Here is a 21,839-nt window from a genome sequence, read left to right as displayed (position 1 = left end):
TGATACAAACACTTTTTGGTTTGGCCAGTGTACAGGGCATTACAGTAGTCTAGTCGTGATGTTATCATGGACCACTGTGGTCAGACTTCAATATATGGAGAGAGATTTCATAGCTGACGTAGATGATAGAGACAATTTTTGAAGGTTGTTTGAATTTGTGGGATCAGAGTGAATGATGAGTCTTGCAGTATCCCAACAATCCTGACCTTTGACTTTAGGGGGCGTTCATACTTCCCAAAAGGTATTTGTCCATTTGTGTTTGGTACCCAAAGAACCTCTGTTTTATTTGGATTCAGGCAAAGTTTATTTGCCTATTCCTGAGTTGCAGTTAGGCAGGCAGGCAGGCAGGCAGGCTGTCGGTCAGTTTTCTCAGAGTTGTGGGTAGATCTCATTCAATAGGTATGAGTAGTTGCACATCAGCATAGATGTAGAATTTTGTGTCCATTGACCAAAGCAGCTTAGATACTTGAGGTAGATATTAAATAAAATGGGAAACGGTATGGATCCCTGTGGCACCCACAGACCAATGCCCAAGGTGATGATGTGCTGTTGCTGAACAGAACCAACTGTTGTCTGACAGACAGGATTTGAACCAAATAAGTATTGTGCTACTGATAATTGTTTCTGCCAGTCTTGTAAGCCTAATATTATGATCCACGGTGTCGAAGGCAGAAGAAACTGAGCAACACTAGTATTGAGGCAGATCCCCTGTCATAATGCATAACATAAGGATCCTTTGGCACTGATGAGAACTAAGCAAATCCTCAGGAGTCTTTGTGCTGGGTCCGAGTGGACACAGGACACCTGATATAAAGGGCGGTGGAGAACTTGATGTATCTCCAACTTCAGGTGCCGTTCCCAATGCCATCTGGGCCAATGTCTTCAATACTGATGGACTGGACTTAGTATTGAAAAATCTCTCATGCTGGGCCTCTACTCTTCTGGGTGCAGAGTTTAAACTGAGAAAACAAAAGATCAGGGCCGAAGCATGGAAGACACCAGCAGTATCAGTCAACGACATGGCTCTTCTACACTTAGAACACCTTTTGAAACTGCTGGAAGGCTTCTGGGGCAAAGGGAAAACTGCCAAAGGGAAATGGGACTTGATTATACCGCCTTCTGAGGTTTTTGCAACTACATTCAAAGCGGTTACATATATTCAGGTACTTATTTTGTACCAGGGGCAATGGAGGGTTAAGTGACTTGCCCAGAGTCACAAGGAGCTGCAGTGGGAATCGAACTCAGTTCCCCAGGATCAAGTCCACTGCACTAACCACTAGGCTACTCCTCCACTCCACAAAATCAAATGACTCAATGGTAAGGGAAAAACAAGTTCCCCCTTTTCTCTTTTAGGCTGCAGCATGAAGAGACTGCTGAGAACAGACATGACAGAAGTATATAAAATCATGAGTAGGGAGGTATAGAGAATGGTAGCTTATCATTGCAAATAGTACTACATCATACACAGGCAGTCTTACAGACTGTTAACCCCAAGTACACCTGTTCATACCCATTTCAACCAATGAGGATGACTTTTATTCTCTGCAATAATTGTGGTGCTTTAGTTTCAAGGCCAATCATCTGGAGACTTAAAGCTTGTCCTATCTGTCTTCAGTTATCTAGTTTAAAACAAGAGCTCAGTAAAGTAATGCAAGAATTGGATACAATTAAAGCAGCTTCTAGGACCTCACACAATAAAAACTTCTCACCACTGCCTCAAAGAAAACCACATAAGAACAGATGGTTCACAGTAGGCTCAGGCAGACTTCGTCAGGTGACACAGAAACATCCACCCGCACAAGTGTTGCCACTAAAGAATTCTATTGCTCCATTACAGCACTGTGATGCTCCTAAAAATAAAACTGAGGCAGAGGAAAAACCAATAAAGTTGGAACAAAAAGATATGAAGGTACCCAAAGTGAAAAAACACCCCCAAATCACTAATGTTGAAACACATACCAGGAAATATAGATGGAAAGCGATGGCCACAAATGCTCGTAGTCTAAGCAATAAAGTACATGACCTTCAAAGCCCTGATGTTGGAGGCAGACTTAGACATTGTTGCAATCACGGAGACGTGGCTCAATGGTTCCCATGAATGGGATGCAAACATACCAGGCTATAATCTATTTAGGAAGGATAGAGAGGGTCAAAAAGGTGGAGGAGTAGCTCTGTATGTAAAGAATATCATGGCGACTGAAATGACAGGGACCTGGGGAAAAGAAGAAGCAATATGGATCACCTTAAAAAGAAAGGATAGAACCTCTGTCCACGTGGGTGTTGTCTACAGACCCCCGACACAATTAGAGGAACTAGATAAAGATCTGATCGCAGATATTCAAAAATTAGGAAAGAAAAAAGAGGTTCTCTTGATGGGAGATTTCAATCTGCCGGATGTAGATTGGAAGGTTCCGTCTGCAAAATCGGAAAGAAGTAGAGAGATTGTGGATGCCTTCCAAAGTGCTCTGCTCAGACAAATGGTGACGGAACCCACGAGGGAGGGAGCGACACTGGATCTGGTGCTCACAAATGGGGATAGTGTGTCAAATGTCTGAGTGGGTGCACACCTGGGAAGCAGTGACCATAAAACAGTTTGGTTTGATATGACGGCTGAAGTGGAGGGCGGTCACTCTAAACTCAAAGTCCTGGATTTCAAGCGTGCTGACTTAGTAAAATGGGGGAATACCTGAGGAAGGAACTGATGGGCTGGGAGGACGTTCAAGAAGTGGAAGGACAGTGGTCCAGGCTGAAGGAAGTAATAAATAGGGCCACAGACCTTTATATAAGTAGAGCAAATAAAAGCAAGAGAAAAAGGAAACCGATATGGTTCTCCAAGAAAGTGGCTGAGAAAATAAAGGCTAAAGAGTTAGCGTTCCAGAAATATAGAAAATCTCAAGAAGAGGAATACGGGGAGGAATACCGGGTGAAACTGAAAGAAGTCAAGACAGAGATACGTCTGGCGAAGGCGCAAGCGGAAGAACAAATGGCTAGAAATGTAAGGAGGGGAGACAAAAATTTCTTCAGGTATATTAGTGAAAGGAGAATGACTAAAAAGGGAATTGTGAGACTAAAAAGATACAGCGAAACGCTATGTAGATAATGATGAAGAAAAAGCAATTTGCTAAATAGATACTTTTGTTCTGTTTTCACTGAAGAAAATCCTGGAGAAGGACCGAGAGGGACTGGCAAAAGTACACCTGAGAATGGAGTGGATAGAGCACCGTTCACGGAAGAGAGTGTGTATCAACAACTTGGAAAAGCTAAAGGTGGACAAAGCCATGGGACCGGACGGGATCCACCTCAGAATATTGAGGGAGCTCAGAGAGGTTCTGGCGGGTCCTCTTAAAGATTTGTTTTAATAATCCTTGGAGACGGGAGAGGTTCCGAGGGATTGGAGAACGGCAGATGTGGTCCCTCTTCACAAAGTGTGATAGGGGTGGTGATAGGGAAGAAGCTGGAAACTACAGGCCGGTAAGCCTCACTTCGGTTATTGGAAAAGTAATGCTGAAGGAAAGGATAGTGAATTTCCTGGAAGCCAATAAGTTGCAAGATCCGAGACAACATGGTTTTACCAGAGGGAAATCGTGCCAAACGAATCTCATTGAATTCTTTGATTGGGTAACTGGAGAATTAAATCATCGACATGCTATAGACGTAATCTACTTAGATTTTAGCAAAGCTTTTGACACGGTTCCCCACAGGAGGCTCTTAAATAAACTCGATGGGCTGAAGATAGGTCCCGAAGTGGTGAACTGGATTAGGAACTGGTTGACGGACAGACGACAGAGGGTGGTGGTAAATGGAGTTTGCTTGGAGGAGGGAAAGGTGAGTAGTGGGGCCGATTCTGTTCAATATATTTGTGAGTGACATTGCCATAGGGTTAGAAGGTAAAGTTTGTATATTTGCGGATGATACTAAGATTTGTAACAGAGTGGACACCCGGGAGGGAGTGGAAAGCATGAAAAAGGATCTGATGAAGCTAGAAGAATGGTCTAAGGTTTGGCAATTAAAATTCAAAGCGAAGAAATGCAAAGTGATGCACTTAGGGAGTAGAAACCCACGAGAGACTTATGTGTTAGGCGGTGAGAGTCTGATAGGTACTGAGGGGGAGAGGGATCTTGGGGTGATAGTATCCGAGGATCTGAAGGCGACGAAACAGTGTGACAAGGCGGTGGCTGTAGCGAGAAGGTTGCTAGGCTGTATAGAGAGAGGTGTGATCAGCAGAAGAAAGGAAGTGTTGATGCTCCTGTATAAGTCGTTGGTCAGGCCCCACCTGGAGTATTGTGTTCAGTTTTGGAGGCCGTACCTTGCGAAGGATGTTAAAAAAATGGAAGCGGTGCAAAGAAAAGCTACGAGAATGGTACAGGATTTGCGTTCCAAGACGTATGAGGAGAGACTTGCTGACCTGAACATGTATACCCTGGAGGAAAAGAGGAACAGGGGTGATATGATACAGATGTTCAAATATTTGAAACGTATTAATCCGCAAACAAATCTTTTCCGGAGATGGGAAGGTGGTAGAACGAGAGGACATGAAATGAGGTTGAAGGGGGGCAGCCTCAGGAAAGATGTCAGGAAGTATTTTTTCACGGAGAGGGTGGTGGATATGCTTGGAATGCCCACCTGCGGGAGGTGGTGGAGATGAAAACGGTAACGGAATTCAAACATGCGTGGGATATGCATAAAGGAATCCTGTGCAGAAGGAATGAATCCTCAGAAGCCTAGCCGAAATTGGGTGGCGGAGCAGGTGGGGGGAAGAGGGATTGGTGGTTGGGAGGCAAGGATAGTGGAGAGCAGACTTATACGGTCTGTGCCAAAGCCGGTGATGGGAGGCAGGACTGGTGGTTGGGAGGCGGGAAGTACTGCTGCGCAGACTTGTACGGTCTGTGCCCTGAATAAGGCAGGTACAAATCAAGGTAAGGTTTACACATATGTTGTCTTGTTGGGCAGACTGGATGGACTGTGCAGGTCTTTTCTGCCGTCATCTACTATGTTACTATGTATGTTACTACGACCAAGGGAAACCTGATGAAATTAATAAATAACATTTAAAACTGTGAAAAGTATTTTTTTCACTCAATGCACATTTAAGGTGTGGAATTTGTTGCCAGAAGATTTGGTCAAAGCAGTTAGGACAGCTGGGTTTGGCAAGAATTTAGGTTAAGTTCCTGGAGAAAGAGGCACTGCTTATTCCTGAGAGTGGGCAAAAAAAAAAAAAAAAAAAAAAAAAGTATCCAGGATCTCACAGAGTACCTGTGACACATTTAGTATCCAGTTGGAGACAGATGTAGTGCTTGAATGACTTTTGATCTGACCCAGGAATGGCACGTCTTATGGAAAATGCAAAACAAGAATTGTGATTTAAAATATGAAAATTCTTGACCAGTCTCACAGCAGGGACATGTAAACACAAAGTAATATAGCTGCCATCATGCAAAACCAAGACCTCCAGTTGCACTTATATAGCTCATCATAAGATCAGAAAAAGTAGGTGGCAATGCAATCACCAAGACAGCGGCATGTTGTGATTCCTCATGGAATAAGTAATCTACTGCATCTGTCACTCTCCTGAGAATCAGTTGTGTTTACACAAAAGCAGTGATGTGGTAGTAGATCAAGAACCTCAAAACACTGCAACAAATGGGATTCATTTCTACCCATCATCCCAACCCTGCTGCTGAAATCCTAAATCCAGCAACAAAGCTTAACATGGAAGTGCAGAAGTTTAATTGGATTCAACATCTGAGAAATCAATACAACAGATCCTGTCAATCTGAACAGGTCCTGTCAAGCTGAACAGCTGTTCAGATTGATGGGGAGAATGACACAATCGATTACTATATGGAGTAGAATGGAAGGTAAACTTAAGATGGACAGGAACTGAAATATCAGTCCTGTTATCCTCATGATCATCAGAATTTCACAACAAAGCAAGCTTACCTCCAACAGTAGAAGTGTCTCCTGCTCCAACCATTCCCTTCCAGCACTGGCTCCTTTACTCTACAAGAGCAACATTTTAATTAAGAATGTTTAAAATCTGCTTTTAAAACAAAGATGAAATAAAGCTAGAATTTTTCATTCCTTCTCTGTCATGCAACAGGCCTTTTCTATGGGCAAACCACCACACTGCTAGTCCCAATTGCAGGTCTCCTTCCTTCAAAAGCCTGGCTTGTCATGGGCAGATAGAATGTGTACAGGCCTTCTGGGAGGTGAGAGGGGGAGATATGGGAATGCAAGGAACTTGGATGCCAACAGCTAGCAGTTAGGCACCTTTGAAGGGTTCAGCTATACAGAAGTTTTCCAGACTAACCCCATAAAACTGAGGACAACACTCTATACATTTCCTTAGAAAAAATGAAGAACAGAACCAAAGACTAGCCCTTCAGGAGCATATAATTCATTATACATTTACAGCTGTTCAGCCCAGCAACACTTTCAAGGTTTTTTTTTTTTTTTTATTTGGGGTGGGGGGTGGGGGTGGGAAATCACAAAATGAGCTCACCTTTGCTAATGTTTTCTTTGAGTAAATGTCTGTGCGCAAACCAAAGTTTTGCAGGTCTGTTGGCTTGTCTTTGTTTTTCTCAGGAAAATTCAACATTTGTTGAGCAGCAGGAATCTGAGAACAAAAATTAAGATCTGGATTAAGAAATATCAAAAGTGAATCTCCATCTTAAAATACCTAAAATAATCTAGTAATAAGAAGAAATATTCTTACTGCATCTCCAAAAAACAAAGGCCATTATGCTTTTTTTTTTTGTTTTGTTACATTTGTACCCTGCACTTTCCCACTCATGGCAGGCTCAATGCGGCTTACATATTATATACAGGTACTTATTTGTGCCTGGGGCAATGGAGGGTTAAGTGACTTGCCAAGAGTCACAAGGAGCTGCCTGTGCCTGAAGTGGGAATCGAACTCAGTTCCTCAGGACCAGAGTCTACCACCCTAACCACTAGGCCACTCCTCCACTTAAAAAAATTCACATATTTTAAAATTATACTAAAAAACGCAGTGGGTCTACAAAAGCTACCATGATGAAACTGTCCTCCTACAGGAAATGTCAGAGATCATGCATTAGCTTTCTATTTAAGTGGAAAGGAAAAAAAAACCTGGAGGTTAAACCATGTTAGTTCTCAAATTAAGATGAGTGGCAAAAGAAGTGAACGGGATAAAATTTAAACTTTTAACTCTAATCAACACAAAGGAGTCCTTTACAAAGGTGTGCTAACAAATTAGTGTACATTACTTGTTATGCAGCCAACAATGGACTGTTGCGGCATTTATTGCATGCTAAATCCATTAGCGCATCTTAGTAAAAGAACCCATAAATTATGCTGGGGCACCACTGCAAGCAACTAAAGGTACAGTAAATTATCTCAGTGTGTTATGGTTAAACTATAGGATAGGCATGATACAGTTCACTGTGGGAAGGGCATGATCAAGTGAACCATAATGTGCTAGTAATCAAAGAAGAGCAATTACAGAAAATGCAATAGCCTGAGAATATCAATTAATGAAAAAGCAAATTCACTTATTTGTAAAAGGGTTCTCTGCAGATACAATAAATCAGCTACAAAAACAAGTAAGATCATATAATGGAACAGCTCTCAGAAAAATACACAAGTCAAAGGACCACCTCCTCAGTACACAACTCCTACAGGGTGGGATTGTGTGACACATTCATCCTGTTGTCTATGAGGAGCCCCCATTATTGGTAAGCAACTTTACTTTTCATGTTAACATGATAAATCACTCATTTTAACCCGAGACCCTGAGGAAAGATTCTTGAAACCCGCAGTGTCGGGCATTTCCAGGGGAAGCCATTATACGGTCAGAAAGAGCGAATGGGAAGCATGAAATAAGAAGCAAGCTGAGCAATTGAAATCTTGAAAAAAACATATTTTTGATAAGAAGTCTTTATTGAATATTGGTAAGGAATACAGATTATATGCAGCTGAAAACCAAACATTACACTATATCAATCTCACATTAATACAAACTTAAAATACTTTTGGCAAGAAACAAAACCTTCAAATACCGCACCATTGCTATAACAGTAACTCATTATACTTCCAACTTTTTTTATTTTTTTAATACATAAGTCCCCCCTAAATCTACTCCACCCTCCACCCCACTCCCCTCATTCCCCTATCATCCCCCTATCCTACCCCCATGTCCTCCCAAACAATCAACATAATTGCCTTCTCATCCACAGCATTTTTGCAAAAAGGGTTCCCAAATTTTCTTCCATTTAGGCAGCAGTCAGTCTCTCCATCTCACACATACGTCTAACTTTAGTAATCCATCGCACCCTGGACGGTACACCTTGTGATTTCCAGTGCTGGGCTAAGTTTACTCTGTCAGCAGTGAGAGAGGCTCTTACTAAGAACCACTGATCTGTCTGTCATAAGTCCCACTGGCCTCTGCCCCAGCAGAAAAATCAAAGGATGCCACTATACAGACCTACCTGTCCACCCCTCCAGTAGGCCTGTGCCTTAGGGCAGAGCCACCAGATGTGTCCAGCAGTTCCCACCCCTCCACACTGTCTCCAGCAAAGTTTAGATACCCGGGCAAACATATTGTGTCATTTCACCGGTGTCAAGTACCATCGGTAGAAGACCTTTATAGCACTTCCCTATGGCCACCGCCCCAGATGAACGCAGAAGCTGTTTCTCCAAGGCCAACCAACCAGACTCTGGCATTGTGAAGTGTAGCTCCTGTTCCCATCTTGTCCTTTGTAGGAGGGACGGTTTGGCACAAGTCGCCTAATATTCATACAAACGGGATATCATACCTCGCATGTCGCTGGATTCAACACATACCCCCTCCAGCTGATGTACCTCCCGTCTCAAACAATCTACATAGGAAGGACTTTTCAAATAGCGCAACAGCTGTAAATAGGCATATCTGTCCTCAGGTCTAAGGTGGTAGTCAACCCTCAAAGTTTCAAATGGAACTGTAGTCTCTCCCACATGTAACTGCCCTAGCATATCGAGTCCAGAGTCTGCCCATCTACCATATGTGCTACTCCCTATCCCGGGCTCGAACAAAGGGTTATCCACTATCGGTGCTAAACCCGAGACCAGAGGCTGCCTCATTGGAAACATAAGGTCCCAGTAATGGAAGGTGGCCTGGACTGTGGGAGGGAATCTATCTACCCTCCCCCTATATTTATTCGTTATCCACATTAGGTGTCCAAGCCTCCGAAAGCCCACCAAAGTCTGTTCAAGGTCAACCCATAGTTTATGATCCTCCCTCCGGAACCAATCCACCGCCGCTCTGGACTGAGCCGCGATGTAGTACCAAAACAAATTTGGCACCCCCAGCCCTCCCATCTTCCTACTTTTATAGAGTAAAGCACGAGGCAATCGTGGCAGTTTCTGGTTCCATATAAATCAAATAAGCTTACCCTGCATGCCGGACAGAAAAGATCTAGACACCTTAACAGGGAGCACTAGAAACAAGTACAGAATCCGCGGCAAGATGTTCATTTTAATTGCGGCGATTCTTCCAAACCAGGATAATCCTGTGTCCATCCATCTGTCCAAGTCTCTCTGTATCTCCCTCCGAAGAGGCAGATAGTTAAGAGCGAACAACTCAAGACAGATTTCCAGACAGCTGAACCCCTAGATATCTTAGTGACCTCCCCTCCCATTTAAAATGGAAGGACTGCTTTAGTATTTCCAATAACTGCGGCAGGACTCCTACCGCTAGTCTGGTAGATTTGCTAGCATTAAGTTTATATCCTGAGACTCTAGCATAGTCCTCAATCACTTTCATTAAGTTAGGCAGAGACGTTAGAGGATTCATTAAGGTTAATAGGACATCATCTGCAAACAATGTTGTTTTATACTCTTGGTCTCCCACCTTTACTCCGGCAATATCGCCATTTGCCCTAATAGCGGCTGCCAATGGTTCCATCGCCAGAGGAAACAGTAAAGGAGACAAGGGACACCCCTGCCTTGTTCCCCGCCCCAATTTAAACACCTCAGAATTTCCTCCGTTCACTCTCACACAAGCCTGTGGCTCAGAGTATAATGCCCGAATCCAAGTCCTGTAGTGCTGTCCTATCCCAACCCTATGTAAGACCTTATCCAAGTATCCCCAATGGACCCGGTCGAACGCTTTCTCCGCGTCCAGCCCGAGCTACAGGTCTTTCCTTCTTCTGAGCTGTGTATATAAGATCTATTGTTCGCCTAACATTATCCATGGCCTGTCTTTTGGCTACAAAGCCCACTTGGCCTGGGTGGACTAGACTAGGTAAAACATTTCCCAACCTGTTCGCAAGGACCTTCGCCAATATCTTTACATCTGTGTTAAGTATTGATATGGGTCGGTACGAGGCACACTCTGTAGTGTCTTTACCCGGTTTTGGTATGACAGCCACCCAGGCTTCCATCATGGTCTTCGGAAAAGGCGCTCCCTCTCTCACCGAATTGATAATCATTGTCAGGTAAGGGGCCAGATCCACCACATGTGTCTTAAAAAATTCATTAGTAAAACCATCCAGGCCAGGCACCTTCCCTGTCGGTAAGGCTTTAATAACCTTAACAACCTCATCAACCCGCACCGGACATTCGAGCTCCTCCTTCTGCCCATCTGTCAACACCGCCAGCCCCTTGGCCTCCAGATACCCATCTATTGCCTCGGTCTGTACAGCAGCATCTTCTTTGTATACAGTCTCGTAATAATGGGCAAAGCATTTCCTAATCTGTGCAGAATTCCATACCACCTGCCCTTTGGTATCCCTGACCCTCAAAATATGACGATTAGCCTTCAGTTTCCTTAATTTAGCCGCCAATAGCCTACCAGACTTATTGGCACACATATAATGGAACTGACTCAGCCGCGCCTGCACAAAATGCAGACTCTCTTCATGCAAGGAGCCAATCTTCAATCTCACTGCTTACAACCGTCGAAGGTCAGAGACAGAGCCTGAAGCCCTATATCTAGCCTCCAAGGCGCCAAGCTTGTCCATGCACTGAGTCAGATGCAGCTTATGTTCCCTGGCCCACCTGGATGCGCACTTTATAAAGTACCCTCTGGATACTGCATTAAAACCATCCCATACCGTTCCCAGGGAGGGCCCTGAATCAACATTTATGTCAAAGTATTCCTTTATAAGGGGACGAAAGCCCGCCACCAGCTCTGGGTCTTGCAATAACAGATTGTTAAAGGTCCATCTTTTTTCTCGTCTCCTCTCTCAGAGAAGTGAGAGCTGACCAGGTCGGGGCGTGATCTGATATACTAATGTGACCTATAGAAGAGTCGCCACCCGCCTCAAAGTCTTGTCCAGAAAAATATAATTCAGACTGGAATAAGATAGATGAACTGGGGAATAGAAGGTATAATCCCTCCCCCTAGGTCTTTCAAAGCACGGGAAAGTTTACAATCAAGCGGAGCTGGAGGAGTAGATCTGTCCAGAGCAGGCTGCATTGTGGCGTTAAAATCTCCTGCCATTATTACTTTGCCTTTAGCAAAATCCTGCAGCTCTCTGCCCAGACGCAGAAAAAAGTGTTCCTGCCTCTTATTAGGAGCGTACACACTGGCCAATGCGTACTCCTCCTGCTCCAGTAACACATGCAAGAACAAAAATCTGCCTTCCCTGTCCTTTTTAGAGCGCAATCTGCACCTGGACATCTTTATGAAACATTATAGCCACACCCCTTTTCTTTACCCCCAGCACATCTGAAGCACAAACCACCTTTGGATATTGCTTAAATGCCAGCAAGCCCTCATGTTTTTTCAAAAAGTGGGTTTCTTGCAAAAATATTACATGTGGTTTGAGCAGCTGCAGTTCATGCAGAAGTGAGTGTCTTTTATAAGGGGAATTTAACCCTTTTATATTGTAGGTAAGAAACTTAATATCAGTCATTTACCACTCTATATGCAAACCAAATTATAAGTGGAGGATAACTACCCAGGTCTAAACCCCCCCTCCCGTCCCTATTCCCTACTCCCCTGCTACCAAATACCCATCCCTCCTTCTTCTCCCACCCCACCCCCCTTCAGACCCTTAGCTCGCCCTATACCCCCCATAAACACTTTACAACACCCACCAAGTAGTACAGTAACACACCACCTGGGTTTTGGAAAGAAGAAACTCCACTGGCCAAATGTAAACCATCAGCTAAAGTAAAAATAAAGTTAAACACAACCTCCCAATCCCCCCGACCCCGCACCCAATCCCACCCTCCCATTACTCATGTAGTCCCATATGTCCACACTAGCAGCTTATACCATCCATCTCTCAAAGTCTTTAATATCACCTCTCCGCTCACAATCTCACGTCTCCGTCCACTCCAGGTTCGTCTATTCTGATGTCAGTGTCCAAATCTCTCAGATACAGCCCAACTGTTCAGGTCTTGGATTTCTCCTTCCGACTAACTCTTTCCACTCGCTTCCATTTCTGGAATCTTGCTTTTGTGGCAGTCGCCATTCCCATCGGAACATTCGCTGTCGGAACCAGGCCCGCCTCGTGTAAACTCTTCCACGCTATTCTCACATTTCTGCAGCGAAACTTCTCACCTTTTATCTCGAAGCACAATGCAAATGGAAAGGCCCATCTATAATAAATCTTCGCCATCAAAATCTCTGTAGCCGGCCTCATGGCCCTCCTTAGGCTCAAAGTAAATAAAGAAAGGTCCTGATAGATGGCCACATATTCCCCCTTAAACTCCAGGTCAGAATTTTTCCTGGCTTTCTGCCAGATTTGGTCCTTGCAAGTATAATTTGTGAATCTCACCACAATGTCTCTCGGCTTGTCGTTGCGTGGTGTTCCCAGCGCTCTGTGTGCTCTACCAATAACTATTGCGGTGGAATCGAAGTCATCTCCCATGAGCTGGGCACATATGGCGCGCACTACAGTCTGGACATCCATGTAGTCGCCATTTTCTGGGATTCCTCAGAATCGCAGGTTTTGTCTACGCCCCCGGTTCTCGAGGTCATCTAATTTATATTGAAGTTCGTCAGTTTGATCAGTGAGCTTACTCATACGGCTTTCTAGCTCTTCAGTTTTCTCACTTTGCACATCTGCCCTCTCCTCCAGGGCTTCCACCCGGCCCCAGAGTTCTCTCAGATCTGCACTCAGAGTATCGACGTATTCAAGGATTTCCTCCTTAGATGATAAAATCTCAGCTCGAATCGCCTCCAAGGTTTTGACCAAATCTTCTGGAGAAGCTTGTGCAGGGGCCACATCGGTGCTTGCATTGCCGTCTTCTCGCGAAGAAGCCGAACCCGACTCAGACTGACACCGCGATTTAGGAGACAAATGGCGGACAAAGCCTCATTCTCCTTGCCTCGTGGTCGGTCGTTCGCTTTCCCGCAGCGGTACGTTGTTTTTGCTCATCTCGTCGGGTCGGAGCGATCACTAAGCGAATGCAGCCCCGTCGCTTCGATGGAGGGATTTAATGTCGGATGGTTCTAATAAAAAGGTAGGAAGGCACGGAACTCTGGGATTAAGCGGCCATTCAGCCTCGTGACGTCACTTCCTCCTCTGAAAAAAACATTTTAAAGATAAGTTCACGTTTTTTTTGAGTTATCACTATGTTATGTTATAGCACTATTTATTGAGGCAATAGCACATACACTTATGTACAAGAGTGGCCCGATGAAAGAGGAGCTATATCACTTTGGCAAAAGAAATGATATTGCCTTAAAATGAGTGGTTGCTTCTGAGGGCACTCTTTGAACATATATATACAATATAGCGAAAGCTACATACCTGTAGAAGGTATTCTCCGAGGACAGCAGGCTGATTGTTCTCACTGATGGTGACGTCCGCGGCAGCCCCTTCAATTGGAGATCTCCTCTAGCAAAGACGTTTGCTAGCCCTCGCATGCACAGCACGCATGCGTGACTGTCTTCCCGCCCAAACTCGCTCGTGTTCGCCAGTCCAGTAAATAGCAAAGACAAAGGAAGACACAACTCCAAAGGGGAGGCGGGCGGGTTGGTGAGAACAATCAGCCTGCAGTCCTTGGAGAATACCTTCTACAGGTATGCAGCTTTCACTTTCTCCGAGGACAAGCAGGCTGCTTATTCTCACTGATGGGGTATCCCTAGCCCCCAGGCTCACTCAAAACAACAAATATGGTCAATTGGGCCTTGCAACGGCGAGGACATAACTGAGATTGACCTAACTTAACCAACTAACAGAGTGTAGCCTGGAACAGAACAAAAATGGGCCTAGGTGGGGTGGAGTTGGATTCTAAACCCCGAACAGATTCTGTAGCACCGACTGCCCGAACCGACTGTTGTGTCGGGTATCCTGCTGAAGGCAGTAATGCGATGTGAATGTGTGGACAGATGACCACGTCGCAGCCTTGCAAATCTCGATAGTGGCTGACTTCAAGTGGGCCACTGACGCTGCCATGGCTCTAACATTATGAGCCGTGACATGACCCTCAAGAGTCAGCCCAGACTGGGCGTAAGCGAAGGAGATGCAATCTACTAGCCAATTAGAGATGGTGCGTTTCCCGACAGCCACTCCCCTCCTGTTGGGATCAAAAGAAACAAACAATTGGGTGGACTGTCTGTGGGGCTGTGTCCGCTCCAGATAGAAGGCCAATGCTCTCTTGCAGTCCAATGTGTGCAGTTGACGTTCAGCAGGGCGGGTATGCGGACGGGGGAAGAATGTTGGCAAGACAATTGACTGGTTCAGATGGAACTCCAACACCACCTTTGGCAAAAACTTAGGGTGAGTGCGGAGGACTACTCTATTATGATGAAATTTGGTATAAGGAGCATGAGCTACCAGGGCTTGAAGCTCACTGACCCTACGAGCTGAAGTAACAGCCACCAAGAAAATGACCTTCCAGGTCAAGTACTTCAGATGGCAGGAATTCAGTGGCTCGAAAGGGGGTTTCATCAGCTGGGTGAGAACAACATTGAGATCCCATGACACTGTAGGAGGTTTGATGGGGGGCTTTGACAAAAGCAAACCTCTCATGAAGCGAACAACTAAAGGCTGTCCCGAGATCGGCTTACCTTCCACACGGTAATGGTATGCACTAATCGCACTAAGATGAACTCTTACAGAGTTGGTCTTAAGACCAGACGGACAAGTGCAGAAGGTATTCAAGCAGGGTCTGTGTAGAACAAGAGCGAGGATCTAGGGCCTTGCTCTCACACCAGACGGCAAACCTCCGCCATAGAAAGAAGTAACTCTTCTTAGTGGAATCTTTCCTGGAAGCAAGACTCTGGAGACACCCTCTGGAAGACCCAGGGAGGCAAAATCTACGCTCTCAACATCCAGGCTGTGAGAGCCAGGGACCGGAGGTTGGGATGCAGAAGCGCCCCCTCATTCTGAGTAATGAGGGTCGGAAAACACGGTTCTTCGGAAGACAATTCCAGAAGAAGAGGGAACCCTATCTGACGCGGCCAAAAGGGAGCGATCAGGTGCCTTGGTCCTGCTTGAGTTTCAACAAAGTCTTCTCCACCAAAGGTATGGGAGGATAGGCATACAGGAGGCCCTCCCCCCAATGCAGGAGGAAGGCATCCGATGCTAGTCTGCCATGGGCCTAAAGTCTGGAACAGAATTGAGGGACTTTGTGATTGACTTGAGCAGCGAACAGATCCACCAAGGGGGTGCCCCACACTTGGAAGATCTCGCATACCACTCGGGAATTGAGTGACCACTCGTGAGGTTGCATGACCCTGCTCAATCTGTCAGCCAGACTGTTGTTTATGCCTGCCAGATACGTGGGCTTGAAGAAACATGCCGTTCCGGCGAGCCCAAGCCACATTCTGACGGCCTCCTGACACGGGGTGAGATCCAGTGCCCCCCTGCTTGTTGATATAGTACATGACAACTTGATTATCTGTCTGAATTTGAATAATTTGATGGGACAGCCGATCTCTGAAGGCCTTTAGAGCGTTCCAGACCGCTCGTAACTCCAGGAGGTTGATCTGTAGACCTTGTTCCTGGAGGGACCAACTCCCTTGGGTGTGAAGCCCATCGACATGAGCTCCCTGCCCCAGGAGAATGCATCCGTCGTCAGCACTTTTTGAGGCTGAGGAATTTGGAAAGGACGTCCCAGAGTCAAACTGGATCGAATTGTCCACCAATGGAGAAACTGAAGAAAACTCGTGGACAGCAGGACTACATCCTCTAGGTCACCAGCAGCTTGGTACCACTGAGACGCTAGGGTCTATTGAGCTGATCTCATGTGGAGGCGGGCCATGGGAGTCACATGCACTGTGGAGGCCATGTGGCCGAGCAATCTCAACATTTGCCGAGCTGTGATCTGCTGAGACGCTCGTACCCAAGAAACAAGGGACAGAAGACTGTTGGTCCTCGCTTCTGGGAGGTGGGCACGAGCTGTCTGAGAATCCAGCAGAGCCCCTATGAATTCGAGCTTCTGAACAGGAAGGTGGGACTTTGGATAATTTATCACAAACCCTAGTAGCTCCAGGAGTCGAATAGTCATCTGCATGGACTGTAGAGCTCCTGCCTCTGAGGTGTTCTTTACCAGCCAATCGTCAAGGTAAGGGAACACGTGCACTCCCAGTCTGCATAGAGATGCCTACGACCGCCAGGCATTTTGTGAACACCCTGGGCGCAGAGGCGAGACCAAAGGGTAGCACACAATACTGAAAATGCTGTGTTCCCAGACGGAATCGAAGATACTGTCTGTGAGCTGGCAGTATCGGGATGCGAGTGTAAGCATCCTTTAAGTCCAGAGAGCATAGCCAATCATTTTCCTGAAGCATGGGAAGAAGAGTGCCCAGGGAAAGCATCCTGAACTTTTCTCGGACCAGATATTTGTTCAGGGCCCTTAGGTCTAGGATGGGACGCATCCCCCCTGTTTTCTTTTCCACAAGAAAGTACCTGGAATAGAATCCCAGCCCTTCTTGCCCCGGTGGCACGGGCTCGACCGCATTGGCGCTGAGAAGGGCAGAGAGTTCCTCTGCAAGTACCTGCTTGTACAGGAAGCTGAAGGACTGAGATCCCGGTGGGCAATTTGGAGGCTTTGAAACCAAATTGAGGGAGTATCCTAGCCGGACTATTTGAAGAACCCACTGGTCGGAGGTTATGAGAGACCACCTTTGGTGAAAAAATTTTAAACCTCCCCCCCCCCCCCGACCGGCAGATTGTCCGGCACGGACACTGATTTCGGCTATGCTCTGCTGGAGCCAGTCAAAAGCCCGTCCCTTGCTTTTGCTGGGGAGCCGCAGGAGCCTGTGGAGGCACACGCTGTTGACGAGAATGAGCGCGCTGGGGTTTGGCCTGGACAGAAGGCTGGCGAGAGGGAGGATTGTACCTACGCCTATTAGAAGAGTAAGGAATAGTCCTCCTTCCGCTATAAAAACGTCTACCAGTTGAGGTAGATGCTGAAGGCTCCCGGTGGGAGAATTTGTCGAATGCGGTGTCCCGCTGGTGGAGCTGCTCTACCACCTGTTCGACCTTTTCACCAAAAAGATTATCCCCCCGGCAAGGAGAATTCGCTATCCACTACTGAATTCTATCCTCTAGGTTGGAGGCACGCAGCCATGAGAGTCTGCGCATCACCACACCTTGAGCAGCGGCTCTGGATGAGACATCAAAAGTATCGTAAACACCCCTGGCCAGGAATTTACGACACGCCTTCAGCTGCCTGACCACCTGCTGAAAAGGCTTGGCTTGCTCAGACAGGAGCTTATCCACCAAGTCCGCTAACTGCCGCACATTGTTCCACATATGGATGATCGTGTAGAGCTGGTAAGATTGGATTTTGGCTATGAGCATTGAGGAATGGTAGGCCTTCCTCCCAAAAGAATCCAAGGTTTTAGAGTCTCTGCACGGGGGCGCCGAAGCATACTCCCTAGAAATCTTGACCTTCTTAAGGGCCAGATCCACCACACCAGAGTCGTGAGGCAACTGAGTCCGCATCAACTCTGGGTCCCCATGGATCCGATACTGGGACTCGATCTTCTTGGGAATGTGGGGATTAGTTAGTGGCTTCGCCCAGTTCTCCAGCAGCGTCTTCTTGAAGACATGATGCATGGGTACTGTGGACGATTCCTTAGGTGGCGAGAGATAGTCCAAAAGCTCAAACATTTCAGCCCTTGGCTCATCTTCCATAACCACAGGGAAGAGAAGCAGACTCCCGCATCGGCGGCGATGAAGCTCCTTCCATCGATGTCGTCGGGGAGTCTGCCTGGGAGGCAGCTGACGCAGGCACCGCAAGCGGTACCGGCATCAGAAACCTCACGACAGGCAAGGGGCCAGCCGTCGCCTCACTCGACGGCACCGGCGGTGCAAGCACCTCCGGTTCCAGAGGAGAAGGGCGCAACAGCTCCTCCAGGATCCCTGGAAGGATGGCCCGGAGGTTCTCACTTAGAGTGGCTGTCGAGGAAGGCTGGGAGTCCAGCACAGGCGACGAACTCAGAATCTGTCCGGGGCGCAGAGGCGGTACCGGGCTGTCCAGGGTAGAGAGCATCAACACCTCCTGAATGGAGGGTGAGCGGTCCTCCTGGTGTCGATGCCTAGTGGGTGCCGAATCCCTTGGCGACCCAGAGCTCTCGGTACCGCGTCGGGAAGGTGCCCGGGGCCGATGCTTCTTTGCCTTCACACGAAGCATGTCACCGGAACCTCCCTGTACTGACGAGGATGTCGAATCCAAGCGTCTCTTCCTCGGGGCCGGGTCCGAAGAAGGTCGATCCCGGGGGGGGGGGGCTGTACCGCAGGAGCCCTCGAGGCAGGTGGAGACCTACTCGAGGGCTCACCGCCACCAGCAGGGGAACGGACAGCCCTCACCTGCATTCCTGACGAAGAGGCACCCTCCAACGACATCAGTACCAACAATGATCCCGGTACCGTAGATGCTGAAGCACCGGTCGATGACCTCGGTACCGCAGATGTCGATGCACCGGCCGATGACCTCGATACTGTGACCGTCGAAACACCAGGCGAGGCCCTGAACAAGACGTTCCACTGGGCCAATCTCGCCACCTGAGTTCTCTTCTTCAACAGAAGACAGAGATTACAGGCCTGAGGACGGTGCCCAGCCTCCAGACACTGAAGGCACGAAGCGTGCCTATCAGTGAGCGAGATAACCCGTTTGCACTGGGTGCACTTTTTGAAGCCGCTGGAAGGCTTCGATGACATGGGTGGAAAAATCACGCCGGCGAAGTCAAAATCCGCGATGATGGCAGAGGGCACCAAAAAATAAAAGGGAAAAAAACCCGTACGGGTGGCCAACAGGGCTGCTTTCGAAAGCGAAAGGAAACTTGACGGGAAAAAAACAACTCAAAATAAAGGGTTCTTTTTTTTTTTTTGAAAGAAACACACAACGCGATTACTTAGAGATAAAAACATGACTTCTGAAGCGGAAGAACGCAACGAAAGCGCAAGGGTCTCCTCAGGGCACAGAACGACAAAAAACACAGCCGTCCCGAACGCGGAAAAAAGAAGATTGGCGAACATGAGTGAGTTCGGGCGGGAAGACGGTCACGCATGCGTGCTGTGCGTGCGCGAGGGCTAGCAAACGTCTTTGCTAGAGAAGATCTCCGATTGAAGGGGCTGCCGCGGACGTCACCATCAGTGAGAACAAGCAGCCTGCTTGTCCTCGGAGAAAAAAAATATTAAAAAAAGGTTTTCACTAGTATTGCTGTTAGTCGTGGACTATGTATAGCAGATAACAATACATTCTATATAGAACCAAGACTATTTTTTTTACCAAGGACTGTGGGATTTGCTTTCGCATATATCCGGATTTTGAACAAGATAAATCAGGCACAAAAGTGGGGACTCCCAAACTCAAGAGTTGTTCGAAATCCCTGCTCTATTTCCCAGAATCGGTAAGGAGATCACCTGATTCACATGAAAATCAGGAACAACCTTAGGCAAAAAAGACAGGACTGGCTTCAGGGTCATTCCATGTCAAGTGGTCTGATTTCAGAGAAGTGCCCTGCGCAACCATCATGGATTTCGATAAATTTTTTTTGTGAACATTCATATATGTCCCCAATGAACATTGGTAAAGTTTTACGTTCGCCGATGCAATACTTGCTGAGATATAGTAATCTGTTTGACACCATACTGCAGCCTTCTATGGTATGACTCCAAGATTTCGGCAACTTTGAGACACGAAAAAATTATAAAGTTTAGCTTTTTATATTTCTGGAATTAAAGGTGTGATAAACGTGAAACTTTGCACACAACAACAACTTAACACAGGGTTTTCGAATATTAAATTTCGTGCCGCAAATTTTTCGGACCAAGTTTGCTCCAAGTTTTCTTCATGGAAATCACTCATGAAGATTTTTTTATTATTTTGTTTAATAGAGCGCAAAAGTTGTACAAGATGGCCAAGTTTTGTTTCTCTCAACAAAATACTGCCAGAGATACAGTGTCTCAAAGCTGCCGAAATCTTGGAGTCATACCATAGAAGGCTGCAGTATGGTGTCAAACAGATTACTATATCTCAGCAAGTATTGCATCGGCAAACGTAAAACTTTACCAATGTTCATTGGGGACATGTATGAATGTTAACAGAAAATTTCATCGCAATCCGTGATGGTCGAGCAGGGCACTTCTCTGAAATCAGACCACTTGACATGGAATGACCCTTCAGCGAAACCTTCTCCTTGGAAAAAGACAAAAAAGGAGCTCTACAGTACAAAGCCTGCAGCTCCAAAATCCTTCACGCTGAGGAAATGGCCACCAAAAACACTGTCTTCAGGGTAAGGTCTTTACAGGTGCTCGCCTCCAGTGGTTCAAAACTAGAATCTCCAAAATCAAATTCAAATCCTACAGAAGGACCAACGGACGCCATAGTGGGCAAATCAGATTTACCCCCCACAAAAAACAGACCACATCCGGAGAAGAAGCTAAGGACACCGCCGGAACCTTCCTCCGGAAACAAACCAAATCCGCAACTTGCACCTTCAAGGAGGACAGAGCTAGACCCCTGTCCAAACCATCCTGCAAAAACTACAAGATCTCTGTAACAGAAGCCCGCAAAGGAAGATAAGAATGATCCTGACACCAACTCTCAAAAACACGCCACACGCGCACATAAGCCATCGAGGTAGACCATTTGCGTGGCTGCAGCACAGTAGCAATTACCTTGGGAGAAAAACCTTTCTTCCTCAATCGACTCCTCTCAAGAGCCAAGCCATAACCGAGAAAGGAGATGGGTCAGGTATCACGATCTGACCCTGATGCAGCAGGACTGTCTCCCCTAATAGTACTGGCTCCTGCACCCGCCAGACGCACTAGATCTCCGTATCACGGACAACGTGACCAATTTAGAGCCACCTGGATCACCGGGCCCGTGTCGCTTGATTCGCAGAACCACCCAAACCACCGTCCATGGGGGAAATACAAAGTAACACCTGAGGCGGCCACAAAAGAACCAACACATCGATCCATTCAGAATAAGGATCCATCCATCGATTGAAATACTGTGGCACCTAAGTACTGTCAGCTGACACCATGGGATCCATCAACGGCATACACCATTCCACAACAATGTGGTCGAAGACCAAACGATGAAGAGACCACTCTCCAGGATCTAGAATGTGTCTGCTAAGAAAGTCCACGCTGGCCACAGGTCCTGCAGAGAGATCCTGAAGATGAACTTCTGACCAGCACACTAACACCTTCTCCTCCTCTGGAACCACCCGGCTATTTGTGCCCCCTTGCCAATTTGACATAGGCCATGGCCATTGTGATGTAGGAGAGAACTCTTATGGCTCTGCTGACGAGCGACCAGAAGGACACCAGAGCCAACGCGTCTCCAACCGATTGATGGACCATCGAGCCTCCTCCATCAACCAATGTCCCTGAGTTACCTGGCCAACACAATGAGCCCCCCAACCCACCAGATTGGCATCTGTGGAAAAAAACTATCCACTC

The 21,839-nt window shown here is 46.7% G+C and overlaps 1 protein-coding gene across 1 annotated transcript in view; it reads right to left on the bottom strand.

Annotated features, from left to right (window-relative positions):
* The window catches only part of SMARCC1 (SWI/SNF related, matrix associated, actin dependent regulator of chromatin subfamily c member 1), a 542,893-nt gene that overhangs the window by 194,498 nt on the left and 326,556 nt on the right, over window positions 1-21,839 (bottom strand). The window contains 2 exon segments of the mRNA XM_030196622.1: window positions 5,941-6,000; window positions 6,503-6,616. Coding sequence (XP_030052482.1) covers window positions 5,941-6,000; window positions 6,503-6,616 — 174 coding nt within the window.

The sequence above is a fragment of the Microcaecilia unicolor genome, chromosome 1, assembly GCF_901765095.1.
Source record: "Microcaecilia unicolor chromosome 1, aMicUni1.1, whole genome shotgun sequence".
NCBI lineage: Eukaryota > Metazoa > Chordata > Amphibia > Gymnophiona > Siphonopidae > Microcaecilia > Microcaecilia unicolor.
Note: the sequence above shows the minus strand (reverse complement) of the source record. Positions and strands in the feature narration are given on the sequence as shown.